The sequence below is a fragment of the Ammospiza caudacuta genome, chromosome 2, assembly GCF_027887145.1.
Source record: "Ammospiza caudacuta isolate bAmmCau1 chromosome 2, bAmmCau1.pri, whole genome shotgun sequence".
Lineage (NCBI taxonomy): Eukaryota > Metazoa > Chordata > Aves > Passeriformes > Passerellidae > Ammospiza > Ammospiza caudacuta.
Window position 1 is genome coordinate 70,692,043 of NC_080594.1, and position 14,566 is coordinate 70,706,608.

Below are 14,566 nucleotides of genomic sequence, written 5' to 3' on the forward strand. Positions count from 1 at the left end.
AAGCTGACAATCCCAAAGGGCCACATTAGTTTTCCCACAAAAACACATGAATGTAGCACTTCTGTCCCACACTTGGCAGGTTATTCATTTATTTTAATTTGCAGCAACCGTGACTGAGTTACATTCATCTTCCCAGATGTTGTTAGTGATGAAAGCTGAAGGAACAAGTCTTCTGATGTTGATGTACTGTGTGCCAAACCTCATCTTGAGCCCCTGGCTCCTGCTGTACTTTTCTTGTGTCTGTACTGCTGCCTTGTGATAAATGAAACTTGCAGAATCACACGTACTGTGGTACAGGAACAAGCATCTTGTCTGGGGAGTGGTCAGTGCTGCAGGCTAAAAACTTGGGCTGTGTGTACATCTGTGGAGGCTCATGTAATAGCTACAGTAAAGTTATTATAACTAAAGCAAAGGTGCTGAGGCTTTGATTAGAAATGTCAAACAAAATGGGAAACAAAGCAAGGCTGAGGAAGGAAAAAGGCCCCAGCCCTGTGTTCTCCTCCCCCCACCTCATCACAACAAGCAGCTTTTCTGTCTTTGTTTTATTAGCTACAAAAGCCTTTGCAGTCTTGCCTTCTTGGCACACTTGTAAAGTCCTGGGAAGCTCAGAGTTTTCTCTCAGTTACACTGAAAACCCACAGATGGTCTAAATGATCGTTTGTAAATAAATGAATAATCAGAACCAAAAAAGCTCTGCAGAAACCTCTACCAGCCTTTTCTAATTTCCCACAAAACGCCTCAGAAACAGATTGCATACTTCACCAGCAGACTGAAACAGCCATGTTACCAATTTGCACAGATGGAGATCAATTTAGTCTCAGCTAATTCAGGGTTTTCAATTTGCACGCAGCTCCTTCCCGCTGCAAACAGACCCCTGTTTGCTCCATGAGAGACGGGCACCAAAGGAGCAGCTCCCATTTCCTGCTCACAATCCCTTGCCTGCAGACCCATGCACCAGCTTGGATGTAGACAAACCTCCCAGCACAACTGAGGCTAAACCTCTGCTCATGTCCCTGCCTCTGTCCCTGCCTGGGTGCTGAGGTGACGGTGTGGTGTGCAGGGCCCCAGGCTGTCCTCGGACCCCTCTGCCATGGGGGAGGCCACACTGTCTCCTATGGGATACTCTTTGCAGTCCAGGCTTGGGGTGAACACCTGCTGGCAGAGGGGGAGATGAGAACAGGTCAGGTCTGGGGGCACATGGGGCTTCAGAGCACTCCTAAAGCACCAGTTCAGGTGAGGGGGACAGGCATAGAAGGAATCTGAGAATTCATCTCCTCCCCTGACCTTTTATAGAATCATAAAAGGGTTTGGGTTGGAAAGCACCATAAAGATCATCTTGTTCCAATTGCCTTGCCATGGGCAGGGGCATTTTCCACTAGGCCAAAGCCCCATTCAACATGGCCTGTGACATTTCTAGGGATGTGGCACCCATTTCAGCTCTAACATCTCAGAGTAAAGGGCTTTAAAACTGCTGCTCAGCAGTTTCATACCTACATGAACACCTGGCTCCTAAATATATTCCCAGTGGTGCTCCTGGTGCCCCCACTACCTTTAGGAAGAGCTACACAGTGCACACCTACATAGGTGTATGCAGTGCATGCATGTGTGAGTGTACAAATACACACACACATGTACTAAGCAGACATATGCATGTTCTGGCATGCCTATACCTGCTAGCAGTCAGAACTCAGATGTCAGTGTAGACAAAGCAGGTATTTAAGGATAAATGAGGAATTAAAGCAACTTTATCTGCTGGATAAAGCAATAGCTGGGGAACAGTTGCATCCTGCTTCCCACATCAGCCAGCCCTCTCTTTTGGCAGCACACTTCCATGAGGCTGTGGACACAGGAGAGGACGCAATTTCACAGCAAATCCTCTGCTGTCCAAACCTTGGCCATTAGCAGAGAAGTTCCCTGTCATCTGTCTGATGAAGGAATTTGACTGTCCCTCTCTCAGGTCTGCCAGCTCCTCAGAAATGGTGACACATTGTTGGAGCAGCCAGGGCTTGATTTGCCTCTGCTGAAATGGAATGGCACAGCAGGATGGCCATGATCATCCTGGTGGAAAAGATTGAGATTTCTTCCACCTCAAAATTAGACACAGTGTCTTAGTTAAGCTGCCACGAGGGTTATTTTATTAATGCTATTTGCAGTAGATTCTCTTCTACATACACAACATATTCAATTAATGTGTTTAATTGTACTTTTCCAGCCAGAGACTGCAAGATGGAGAGAGAAAACTCCTTTCCAGAGCTTAAGGCTTCTGTGTTTGCATCCAGTCCCAGTGAGGGTGCTCAGCCACCAGCGCTGCCCACCTGCTATGTTACATGTGCCACATTTACGATCCAGTTGATCATGGGAGAGGGAGATTTAATAACTCCTTAAAAACTGCATACCAGAGCCTCTTCAGGGCATTGCATTTTAAAGAAATACGGAGGGGAGCCCATAATAAATGTTACAAGGGGAAATACCTGTGACTGATAAGAAGCTGAGCGGATGACAAATCACAAAAGCCTCCAGAGAACCCCTCAGGAGCAGATAACCTTGAGACGTACCTGTATATAAAGATTAAACAGCAACCTGAGCTCAGCAGAGATTTATAGTGCTTTGCAAGAGTCTTGGTTTCACTGTTTGCTTTTGCAGTAGTTTCTGGACTTTATTGTTAGTTTCTGTCTGTTAATATTCTGCACAGGCCCAAAAATACAGGTGTAGAAAAGTCACCCCAGAAAAAACAAAGAATTTATTTGAAATATTTTACAAGGAGGTTTTATAGATCAATATCCCCAGCAAATGAGAAAGATAACCAAGAAAGGGCACAGTGCACCTGTGAGCAAGGTTGTGCAAAGATACAAATGAAAACATAAAGGACAAAATGTATTGACATGTTTCAGCTTACTAGCTAAATCTGGTTATTCATTCCTTCATAAGGGGCAGGTTCAGTTATTATGGGCTATATATTTTTGGTAGGACAAGTATGTGAGGCAGTAAATGCCTTTGTGGGTACGCTTCAACAGGAAGGGAATGGCTACTGCTGCTCTTTGGGGCCTCTCACAGAAAACACCCATGAGTATAAAAACCCTGCTCAGTTACAGACCAGGTTAAAACCTTAACCAGAAAGCCTCTGATGGCCCAAGTGAGAGGGAGGGACTCCAAATGGTCAGGTGCCATTAAGAATATCAGGAGACATTTTCTCAGTGTAAGGGTGGCTGACCCCTGGCACAGGTTGCCTACCAAGGCTGTGGAGTCTTCATTCTTGCAGATTCTCAAAAGCCATCTGGACACCATCCTGACACCTGGCCCTAGGTGTCCCTGTCTGAGCAGGGGGCTTGGACCACACCACCTCCAGAGGTCACTGCCAACCCCAAACATTCTGTGATTCTGGCATTTTTTGCTTAACTACTGAGTCACTCCAGCTTCAGTCAAATGTCTTTGGCTCTTTGTCTATTTAAAGGGTTTAACTCTGCCTGGTTTGCTAGGATGTGAGGGCTGGTTAGGGGCAGGTTTCCACAGCGTGCACAGCAGGCACTGCTGAAGAGACCAATTACATCAGTGGCAGCCTGGACCACAGGGCTGGCTTCACTTTGGAAAGGACAAATACCTGGTGACCACCAACATGCTCCTTTCCACTCCCAACCAAGATCTCGTGCCACCAGGCCACAGTGCAGCGAGCAGATGTGGCAGACAGACCTCTCACATGGATGAGCTTCCCTGTTAGAGGCTGGGCACAAGGACTCGCACTCTGAATCCACGGGTGAAAGTCTGCACTGCCAGAACTCTGTCTGGGAGGCAGGCAATCTCCCGGGGTTCAAGGATGATGCCCATGTGACTTTTTCCTGCACTTAGAGAGGGAACTGTGCTTATCTGATCTAGTAACTCAGTGTGCAAAGTTGAAGGTGGTTACCAGCAGCCACTCCTTGTCATGCTCACGGAGAGCCGGACGTGCCCCGTGCGATGTGCTTAACACAACGTGCCAATTTCTCATTCCAAGTGGACTGTTCAATAACAAAGGGGAAAAAAAGGGGGAGGGATTACAGGACAATTGAGCAGTTGTTTGTGCAAGTGGAAGAAATAACTTTTCAGGAACAGAGCATGGGTCAGGGCAGAGGACGGTGTGGGCGTTCACTGAGGAGGTCAGACTAAACAGGCAGTGATGCATTTTATACTTATGTCACTCTTGGGAGAAAAAAATGAAATTAAACACATACAGGGCACTGAGGAAGAACAAACAACTTATTGTGTGGAAAGCAGAAGTGCTTTGGAAGGGTCAATGCAACTATCTGATTTTTAAATTCATCATTGGTTTGAGAGATGGAAGATCTGTTATAGCACAGATTTGGTTGAGAAACATCTCTTCATAAGGCTCAAAGGTCTCCAAATCACTTTGTTTACTCGTTTCTCTGCCTGTAACCATGTAACACTGTGCCTTTTAGCAGATAAATGATCATATTGGTTAAAAGTAAGCCGATGGGAATTCAGGGGAAGGGGAAAATTAATTTTAAGGAGAAATTTCACCAATAAGGGTCCTGTGTGGCTTCAAGACTCTGACTTTACATCCAGTTGTCCTAGACTGGCTCAAACATAAAGGAAGCTTTTTTATGGAAGGGCCAGACACAAGGGACAAGCCCACAGGTCTCAGAGTGTCCCTAGGAGCAATTGCAAATACCAGCTCTCTTCAACCAGGTATGAACTTGCAATTTCCAGCGTGGCACTGCCCTCCTCCAGCAGCTGTTCCTTCACTTCAGGGGCATACAGTGGACAAACCTGGCTGCACCATCACCTTACACATGCTGCACATCAACTGCACCAGCCTCCCCACACACAGGGAAAGGAGAGGGGCAGAAGTAAAGATCTCCCCTTTTAAAGTACTTGGGGAATTCAGATCATATAGTAATGAAAAATATTTTTATATCACCCCAGGACATTTTTGTTTATACTGTTGAGTGCTATTTTATTTGCTCCAGCTTTGCCACAGATGCACAAATTCTGTAAAAGGAGAAAGAATGTCTTCTCTCTATGGTGACTTTTAAAAAATCAGAAAGGCAAGAAAAATCCATTTCTTAAGTAAACATTCCATTAAAAAAATCACTATATGTTTATAGAAAACAAAGATTTAATTTAAAAAAGTTAGTATCTAGGTATTCCAGAAGCTTTGAGTCATCCACAGTAATAATTAGGGGTTTGTTCCATACAAAATGCTTTATTTAACCTTCATGCCTCCATTCAGATAATTGTACAAATGCATACATTTAAAGGTTTAAACTCTATTTCAATTCACAGCTCAATTCATAGGAAAGTTGAATACAGAAAAGCAATGCACCAACAAAATATGTCTGAGACACCATTTAAAACGATAACACTTGTTCATTTAAATCTTTGAGAATAGAGTGGAATAATCATCCTCTGACAGAATTTCATTAGGGGACTCCCTTTACATTATCATAGGGCAAAAATCACCTTTTTACAGTAAGAGGAAAAAAAGCTCTGAGTATATTTACAATACATACACTATACATAAATACAAGAACAACACTTACATAATATTAATAAACTTATAACATAGGCATTGCCTAAACACTACATAGTATATAAATGCAGAGGAAACTATTGGGAAATTAGATCTTCAGAAGTTTACTTTAAGTTTTGAAGAAAAGTAATTTTTGTATTTAAAAGCTCTTGAAAAAAAGGCAAAAGAAAGTCTAAAAAACTAGTATGTTTGCCTGCTAGCACTGGTATTTTTATTCCTTTTAAATGTAGGAGCTCTATTGACACTACTATCTCTATGGGGTTACTGATAATGGCCCTCCCTTTTCCATCTTATCTAGGAAAAAGACTGAGGTGCTGTACACACTAATTCCATTGCTGTGAAGCTTCAGTCCCAAATTAATCGCTTGGTAAACTACGGGATGTTTTTGTATTTTTACACAGGAGGATCAAATGAACGCTCACTGGTACATACAACAGTAATGACCTGATTAGAAGGAACAATTTGGGGCCAAATATAATCCCATCCTTAGGTTTTCATTCAAATAACACCATGGGGGAATTTGCTTCATCCATAAGTAACTTGGCCAAGAATGATATTTTTCAGTATTGTTTTTTCCTGAACACAGCTGAAAGAACTTTCTGATTTAATGGTATTTTTGACCCCACATGTTGATAGCAGTGTCCAAATCTCTCTTTCCCTTGATGTGTATGAAATGCATGTGCCTGTGTGTGGGTTGAAGGTCTTAAGGCTGATGGTACATGAAACTTTAAGTAATTCATTACTATCTCTGTGTATATTCTACAAATGTGCAAATGGCAAATATAACGTGGTAAGGACAGACAGAAGGTCAGGAGAGCATATTGTGTAGGTGTTCAGTGAAGAACTTACATTACCAAGGAAGCCATGTATAGGACAATCAGGAGAGAAATAAACCATGCGGGTTTTTTTAACATGGGAATGTGGCGGTGAAAAAGTCTGAAACCAGAAATGACAATAACAGCTCTGAATCGTGAAAAATGTTAGTTCAGCCATGAAGATTTGGCTCAAGCTGTCTTTCCAAAGCTCTTTTATACCTAGAAAGGCAGGGAGAGGGAGAAAAGTGGTATCTGAACCTATTTGTGTATTTCATGGTTGATGCTTATGACAATCCATCAAAGCCATTGCCTGTGGTCCCGTATCAGACACTGAATTCATGTTTTTATATGCTGAGGTCACAGCAGAGCAAGGTTTAGTCAGCCAATGTCTGAACCACCTTTTCTTTTGCTTCTGAGAGCACCTTGGCTCACTGAAACTTCTGACTCTGAATTGGGAAAGATGTTGCAGTTCATTCATATGGACAATAGGATCTCAAGTAATTTTTTGTATTCTTGTTTTTGTAATAGCTAAAATTCGCATGCCTAGTTTTGTTTCTCTGGAGGAGTGGAAAACTCTATCTTGAATAATGTAAAAGTTACCACAAGGGCAACTATTTCATAATTCAAAGTCAGTGAACAAGAGCTGCTATAGAATAATGCTTGCAAAGCAAAAAAAAAAAAAAAACCAAACCAAAAAACCAAACAAAAAACCAAAAACCCCAAACCCAAATAAAACACAAAAGCCCAAAAGAAGTGAAATCAAAAACAAAACAGACTAAAAAAACAAATAAAAAAAAGAAGAATCCTTACTCAGAGTTTGCTTTTTAGAATGAAGGGGAAAAAAACCTGTCTCATTTTGGGATGGTGAAGACAAGGTGCCTTTTCCTACTGAACAACTAACACATGCAGGGTGGAATCAGCCAAGCCTTCCAACATAGCAGCTTTCTAAGGGTGCCCCCTCGCAGGGTTGTTGCTCCAGAACAAAGAACAGAACACTCCTCTCCAAGAAGGGCTCAGGTACTGGGTAAGAAACTAAATTCCTTTGTCCTTCTGATGACACATTCCCTGGTGCTCTCCTGAAATCCCCAGCATGAGTTGTATTCTTTTATGTGCTTAATATCTGGAGATAAGCTCAGGACAGCAAAATAAGTATAAGCATGTTCTGAGGGGATTATTTCTGCCAGTGGTTAACATCTACATTTGTTACTGAACAAGCAACCTTGTTATGCAATTAACTCATGTGCATGAATACATTTGTTACATGTGTGTCCACGCGCACCTTTTTTTTGGGGGGGGTTTGTTTTTGGACCTTCACTTTCATCTGTGTATGAGCCTCAGTGAGACTCCAGCAGTACCCACTGATGGCAGCAGAAGTCTAAACAAAATGCAGGATTTCTCAAATACAAAATTATGCCTGGATAAATGACAGGTACAAATTCAGAGGATGGAAAGCAATCTTCCTTGGCAAAGGCATCAGGACAACCAGTTACATTTTGATTTCCAATAAATTAATTTTTAAAAATAGAAGAAGCATGAGGGCTGGCATTACACTGCTATTTTAAGAATCCATTAGCAGTAGTTAATATTTACAAAAAAACTGAGAAAAATAAGAGTGCAAGAGTTACAGCTGGCCATTTTCTGGTAAGATCAATTAGTCTACTGATGCAAATGTTTAGGCCACTCAATATAAAAATCTCCATACTTCATTTTAGGAATATCAACTTCTTTTTTGCTATTCAAATAGTCTCTAGAGAGACAGTCCCTAATTTTTCACTCATTTGTCCCCAGAAGAAAGCGAAGTGATATATTTTGTCCACTCATGAAGTCAACCAAGATGATATTAAATACTATGAGCATTACATGATGAAGAGAAAGGAGACATAAGGTGAACTCTAATGTTTCCAGAGTTCAATGCAGAGGATTTTTCAAGAGAATCCCTGTTCTTTCATATTCCCTAAAAAAAAAAGCTCCATTGGGCTTATTGCTGGTTTTGGATTACTTCACTAGAGAATACCCTGGATACACGGGCATATCCAACATAAATTGGGAAGAAATCCCCTAAAACACTGCTCTGACAACAACTTCCAATCACACCTACTGAGAATCGGTACAGCTACGAGTCATTTGTAAACTAAGATTAATTTTCTTCTTACAAATATATGACAGATGTTATCTGAGAAAATAACTAAAACCTCTAACACAGTATCTCAACATGTGAACATACAAATGGCACTTTGTGTTTGTTTCTGTGCTGCATTATTGTTCTCCAAGTAAAATTTCATTTTCACCTTACTGTTAACAGAATCCCGTTATGTTATTGCTGTGTAAAAGTATAGGAACATCCCATCAGTTCTAATTACAGGCACTTTCAGTTTCTGTTTCACCTCTAAAATAGATTTCAGGCTATCTCACTGAAGTGTATGTGTATTTTAAATGTCAGAACTGTCCTGCTACAATGGATACTCTTGACATGTTACTGCACCTAGAAGACTAAACTCCCCTGGAATCAGCAAAAAGCAGCTGCCTATTTCAGCTCTGCAACCTTTAATCAGGATGCACTGCAGTTGGGGAAATACAAGAAGAAAATAAAATCATATGAGTGTTTGCCATTCCTGTATCTGCAGTTCATTGTAAAATGCCAGAAGGAAAAAAGAAATCACAAACCGACAAACCTTTCATATGGTTTTCATTTTGTTTAAATGTTTTTTTCCTTTATTCAAAGACATTGAGCATTGACTTATTGACACGGAAGGACTCAGTATAACTTTGCTATATCACACACCATCTGCAAAACAGCAAAGAAGTGGCCACTCCATTTTGCAGAGAAAACACACTCTGATAAAACAGAACAATTTACTTCTTGAGTCTTGTGTTTCAGCTTTGCAAGGCATTATCCTAACAGTCTTCCAATGAAAACTGAAGGTAAGGATTGTTTAAAAACGTATTTCATTTCAGCTATTTAACACCCCACGTAAAACTGTGAGTTTGAAAATACTTTTCCATTATCACATGTATTACAGAATATTTTAACTGTTACAAGTATAGTAAAATACTTTCAAGTTACTTTGATTTCTAAAGATGCAGTATCCTTACAGTTACATTTTTATGCCAAAACCTGATTTATTGTGGAGAATTTAAGCCTTTTCAATGTTCCAGTGGGCATTACTTCATAAGCATACATTACATACCAACTGCTACACTATAGCAAAACTGTGAAAATACAACAATTTCTTTGTGCAATTCTCCAGTCATGTACAGGGAAAGGCATAACACAATAACATGAGCTGGTGTCTTAAGGTAGTATTTTCTGTAGCAGAGTTTACTTAAAATTCCTCCTTTTCTGTTCTTTTTTGGGTTTTTTTCCTATATTTTAATTTTAAATAAACTTGTTTATTACCTGCACATGGGTAGAAACACTTGGAAGTTCTGGGGATCATATGCATGAGTGTAAGGATGAGCATGTGGGAGCAGCATGGATTTCCTGAACGACCTTAAGACTTGACTGCTGTGGAAGACACAGTTTCACACAATGACCTTTCCAAACTCAAATTCAAACTAAAAAGTAAGTGGGATATTGTTAGTCACACCTAGTCTGATTTTGAAGTATCCACCTTCAATAAAGGGGGAAGAGATTTTTTACATTAAACAGCATTTATTACCAGAATTTAAATTTATAAATGGCAACTAGAATACATTTTCAATGTGGCTAATGGAAAAAGAGGCTTATGATCACTGTTACTCTCATTATTAAAGGGGAGAAAGGCTGTCCAGCTATTTGTCCATGCTCTGCACTGCAAGTTTACCCGAACATCAACATCACTGATGTAATTTTCAACACTGTTAATTTTGTTATACGTTACTCCAGCAAATAATCATATATACAAGTCAGTCTAAATCTATTAAATTAATTATGCAAGCATGACAGAGAATAAGGAATACTCCATCTTCATCCTCAAGTAAAAACTGCTGTTGCAACGAGCCAATTTTACAGTGCTGAATATAAGGGGTGCTCAAAAAAATAATGACACAATTAAAAATTTTAAAAGTTTAGTATCAAAGCTGTTTGCTCATTACATTTTCCTAAAATTCTGGCTCCTGAGGTTTCCTGACAAATTCATTTAGAACTTTTGAAAATACATGAAATCTGACACTTCATGGCCCAATTTCCCTTGCAAGCTGTAACATGCAATGCCATGGCATGGTGGATTGAAATCTCTTGTCTTTCTGAAGGAATGGGACACTGTATGTTTGTGTATCCCAGCTGCTCAATTAAGATGGTCCTAGTGGATCATGTCAGGATGAGATCTGGTATTTCTGCAGGCTACACATGATGTAAGCCTTCACCACAGCCATGAAATGTTACAGACCTGTGGTGGGGTACCAGGATTTTTGAGGAAACTACCCCGGAGCAATTGCCCATGGTCTTTGCACGAGCACAAAAACTTGGCAGGTCAGAACCACAGCCAATAAAGACAAAGACACACTGAGGATCTGGGGGACATCAGCTCCACATTCAAACACCCCCATCCTCCCAAGTAACTTCTCTTAAAATACTTTGGAAAGGGACAAAACCCAGAAAACAACCCCAGGGAGTAACTGGGACCAAAGCCTGCAGGTGCTGGTATGAATGAGAACCTTATCAAGAACCATACTGTGTATCTGAAACCCAGGGGTGGACTACAGCTGGTTGTGCAATTCATCTACAGGTAACAGCAGCATGAGAAGCCCTTGCACATGTGCTGAAAGGCTGAGGATGTACTGGGAAATAACAAAATTTAGCACACGCTCCCTTCACCTTTTGGCTTCATTCTCCTACCATTGACACACTCTGTGCCTGTGTCCCTCAGCATTACTGCTGCTTTAACCCTCTATCACTTTGGGGTTCTTTGAATAAAACCAGACCCTCTTTCTGTTGCAGTGGTTCCAATTCATATTTTAACAGGCAACCAGCTGAAAAGCCAGGGATTCACACAGACCAAAGCCAGGGATTCACACAAACCAACCTCGGCCTTGGGAGATGAGCCTCTCCAGGGTCTGTTATACACACACTCTTCCACAGGGCATTTCAAAACTGAACACTAAAATTAAAGGCCTCTCAATTTCTCTTGCAGTTTCTCTGTCTTCATTGACAACAGAGGAAGCCTAAAGAGGAGCACTGATCTCTCCCAACTGCACCCTGCAACTGATGTCTGAGAGTAACATCACATCCTCCTGTATGCTAGCAGAATGCCCAGCAGGACTTTCTGCTCAAGCAAACTTAGCTTTCTACGAGAGGAAAAAAAACCCACCCACAGATCCTGAAAGGAATTCTGTATGCCATTGGTTCTTCAACTGGATTACTACTATTCAAATAATTAATTGGTAAATTATTCTTGGGCAAGAAAAGAATTTTATCAAGGAATCCTAACTGACCTGACTTCTTTCCCTAAATGCCAACAATGACAAATGCATTTAAGGGGATGATACTGAAGTACACAAAAACCAGACCTCAGATATAATCCATTAAGCACCTCACATACAATACTTTGACAACCAGTTTTTTAAATCAACAGTAGCAATGCTGCTCATGAAGACACAGTTCTGCTGCCCTGCAATGCCTCATGGTCTATCCAGAAGCCCTGCTCTGTCCCTGATTTGGAGATGGAGTCTAGAATGTCGTCAAATTTGGTGGAAGTAGATCACCAACATGGTCAATGGGAATTGACAGAGGCATTTTTCCCATAACAGATGTGAATAATTTGTGTTGAGTTTCTCTGCTGCTGACTGGGCAGTGGAAAGCCTGAGCTTTTTGTAAGTTCTTTCAGAGACTTGATAAACTATCCATACTGGGGAATATTAAGGATATTAAAGACAATCAAACTCTGAATCTTGTGAATGCTTTTATAAAGTATAATCCCAGTCATATTAATCCTCAATTAACTGTAATTGCTTTTGTATCTGTATGGTTACTCTGTGTTGTTTTTTCTTAAAGATTACCTTGATTCCAGAATCGCAACATTACTACATTTACTGCAGGAATTTAATATTAACTGATATGGTCAAACATTTAAAAACAAACAAGTGGCATCACAAATTTAATCTGGAATTCCTGGAACAAAATATTCATAATTAAATGCATTGCAATAGACCTTTATGTTTACATCTTTCATCTCTAAGCTATGAAAATCTCAACACCTAGAAAATATTGCCAAGCCTCCCCTTTGTCAAATTTAGCTGAATAGGCAGATCCTTCTGAGGAAAGAAAACAGAAAAACACTATTCTGTTTGCATGAATAACTGATGACTAAGAATTTCTCTCTTTCCTACATAATTCAATTAATACAAATTGGTTTGCAATTACAGGGCTGTATGGGAATGATCAAGAATTTCCTTTTATTTAATCTGAAAAGGCTTGGGTTGAAAATCGAAGCAGAGGCAGCCACTGGTACCCATACAGAAGTCCATTTAGATCATACTAGACAGCTGGCAAAATCTTGTTATTCCCTAACTCTCAGGGAGAACTCTAGTGTCTTGCAGAGCACAACTGCATATTTCTCTGTCCTACTTACAGTTCATCCACTACCTCCTCAACAGTCAACTCTTTCCTTTATCTTTCCTGCTTTCCAGACACCAGTATTATGTTAACAGAAATAAAAGTACTTAAATGTGGCGCCTAGCAGGTCAGTGAAACCAGCAAAAAGATTAATTTAAATGCTTAAATCTTACATGCTGTTTCTGCATACCCCCCACTTCTGTTGGTGTGGAGTAAATTATTGTCACAAGAGCCATTTTATTCATTATTGCTTTTTCTCTGCAAGAGATGCAGCCGTTTCTTCTCTGTTTTGTTTTGATGATGCATTCAATTCCATCTCAGGAATGGCTATACCACTAACCTTGGTACCAGCAAGTACAAGATCTGACTATTTCCTTGGGTTCAAATAATGGTTGTGGGGAAGAGGATACCTGCATGAAAGAAAACAGCACACTGAGAATAGGGTAGTTGTTTTTAAGTGGGCTCTTTCTATACAAATCAGAAAATGGATCTAAATAATTCCATGGTAAAATAGAGATACTTAATATGGTATTTCAGCACAGATGCTGCTGCCCTTTGCTTATTTTACAGACTTCAACAACGACAACAACGAAATAAAAGAAGGAAAAAAAACATAAAAGAAAAAAGTTAAATGGCTGGTGTCCTCTGGGGCATAATGACAAGTTGTGGTATGATATTAAAATGCCACCATCATTATTGCAAAAGTCTGATCAAGCAAACCTCCAGCTCCGGCAGCGGGACCTCTCCAGCAGAATCTTCTTGCCTACTCACACGCAGCTTGCCTTTAGTACGGCTCCGGTGCAGTGCTGACACCGGCCAGATGGTATTGAAAACAAGGGGAAAAGATGGCATCATACAGATCTAGCGGTCTTCTCTCATCATCATCATCATCATCACTATCATCATTGTCATCATCATCATCAGTTCATGGTATCTATACTCCAACCAGCAGCGATTTTTCAGGAACAAAATGTCTGGCAGCTGAGAAAACATACAAGCTATAAACATTTTTTGTCAAAGGATGCAGCATGTAAAATAATGCCCATTCCTGTAGCATCTCGGCTGCTATTTCTCAGGTGATTGTGATGACACTTTCAGGGGGTAGCCATGCTGAGGGGCAGACAGAGTTAACTTCAGATGGCGAGGAGAAGAGTGGCACTTCTTTTCCTGCTTTTTTTGAATTTCTGTTATTATTTTTCGTTACAGACATCAGGGAAAGCCCTGCCTGTTAACACTGTAGAGGGGGATTCAGCCCTGCTGAATTCACTGTGGGTAGTTAAGAGACCCAGCTCTTAAACTCAGCTGGAACAGGTAGCATTTCTCAAACCAGCATGTGCCTGCGGCGGTGGAGCGCCAAGTGATCCGAGCGGGAGAAGCTGCGGTCACAGTCTGCACACTTGAATGGCTTCACTCCCGTGTGCTTGCGGTAATGCCTCGTCAGTTCATCGGATCGAGCAAACTTCCAGGTGCAGCCTTCCCAGGTACATTTGTAGGGTTTTTCTCCTGGGAGAAACAAAAGAAAGAGGGGAAGGGGGAAAAACAGGTTGTGACTTTCCCCTTGTTGCCATTAATCCCCACAATCCAATCTGCACGCTTCCCGTGAACACGCACTGCCTAGGGGTTGCTTTAGGCGAAATTACACAATTATGATGAGGTACTGGATCTGCTGAATATAAGGAAAAAAGCCTTGAGATT

General features: G+C 40.9%; 1 protein-coding gene across 2 annotated transcripts in view; it reads right to left on the reverse strand.

The window, feature by feature from the left end:
- Nucleotides 1–7,028: 7,028 nt before the first annotated feature.
- The window catches only part of KLF12 (KLF transcription factor 12), a 238,403-nt gene continuing 230,865 nt past the window's right edge, over nucleotides 7,029–14,566 (reverse strand). For both annotated transcript variants that reach the window (XM_058825256.1, XM_058825255.1), the window contains exon 7: nucleotides 7,029–14,374. In XM_058825256.1, coding sequence (XP_058681239.1) covers nucleotides 14,193–14,374 — 182 coding nt within the window. In that variant the 3' untranslated portion in view covers nucleotides 7,029–14,192. The remainder of the gene's footprint in view (nucleotides 14,375–14,566) is intronic.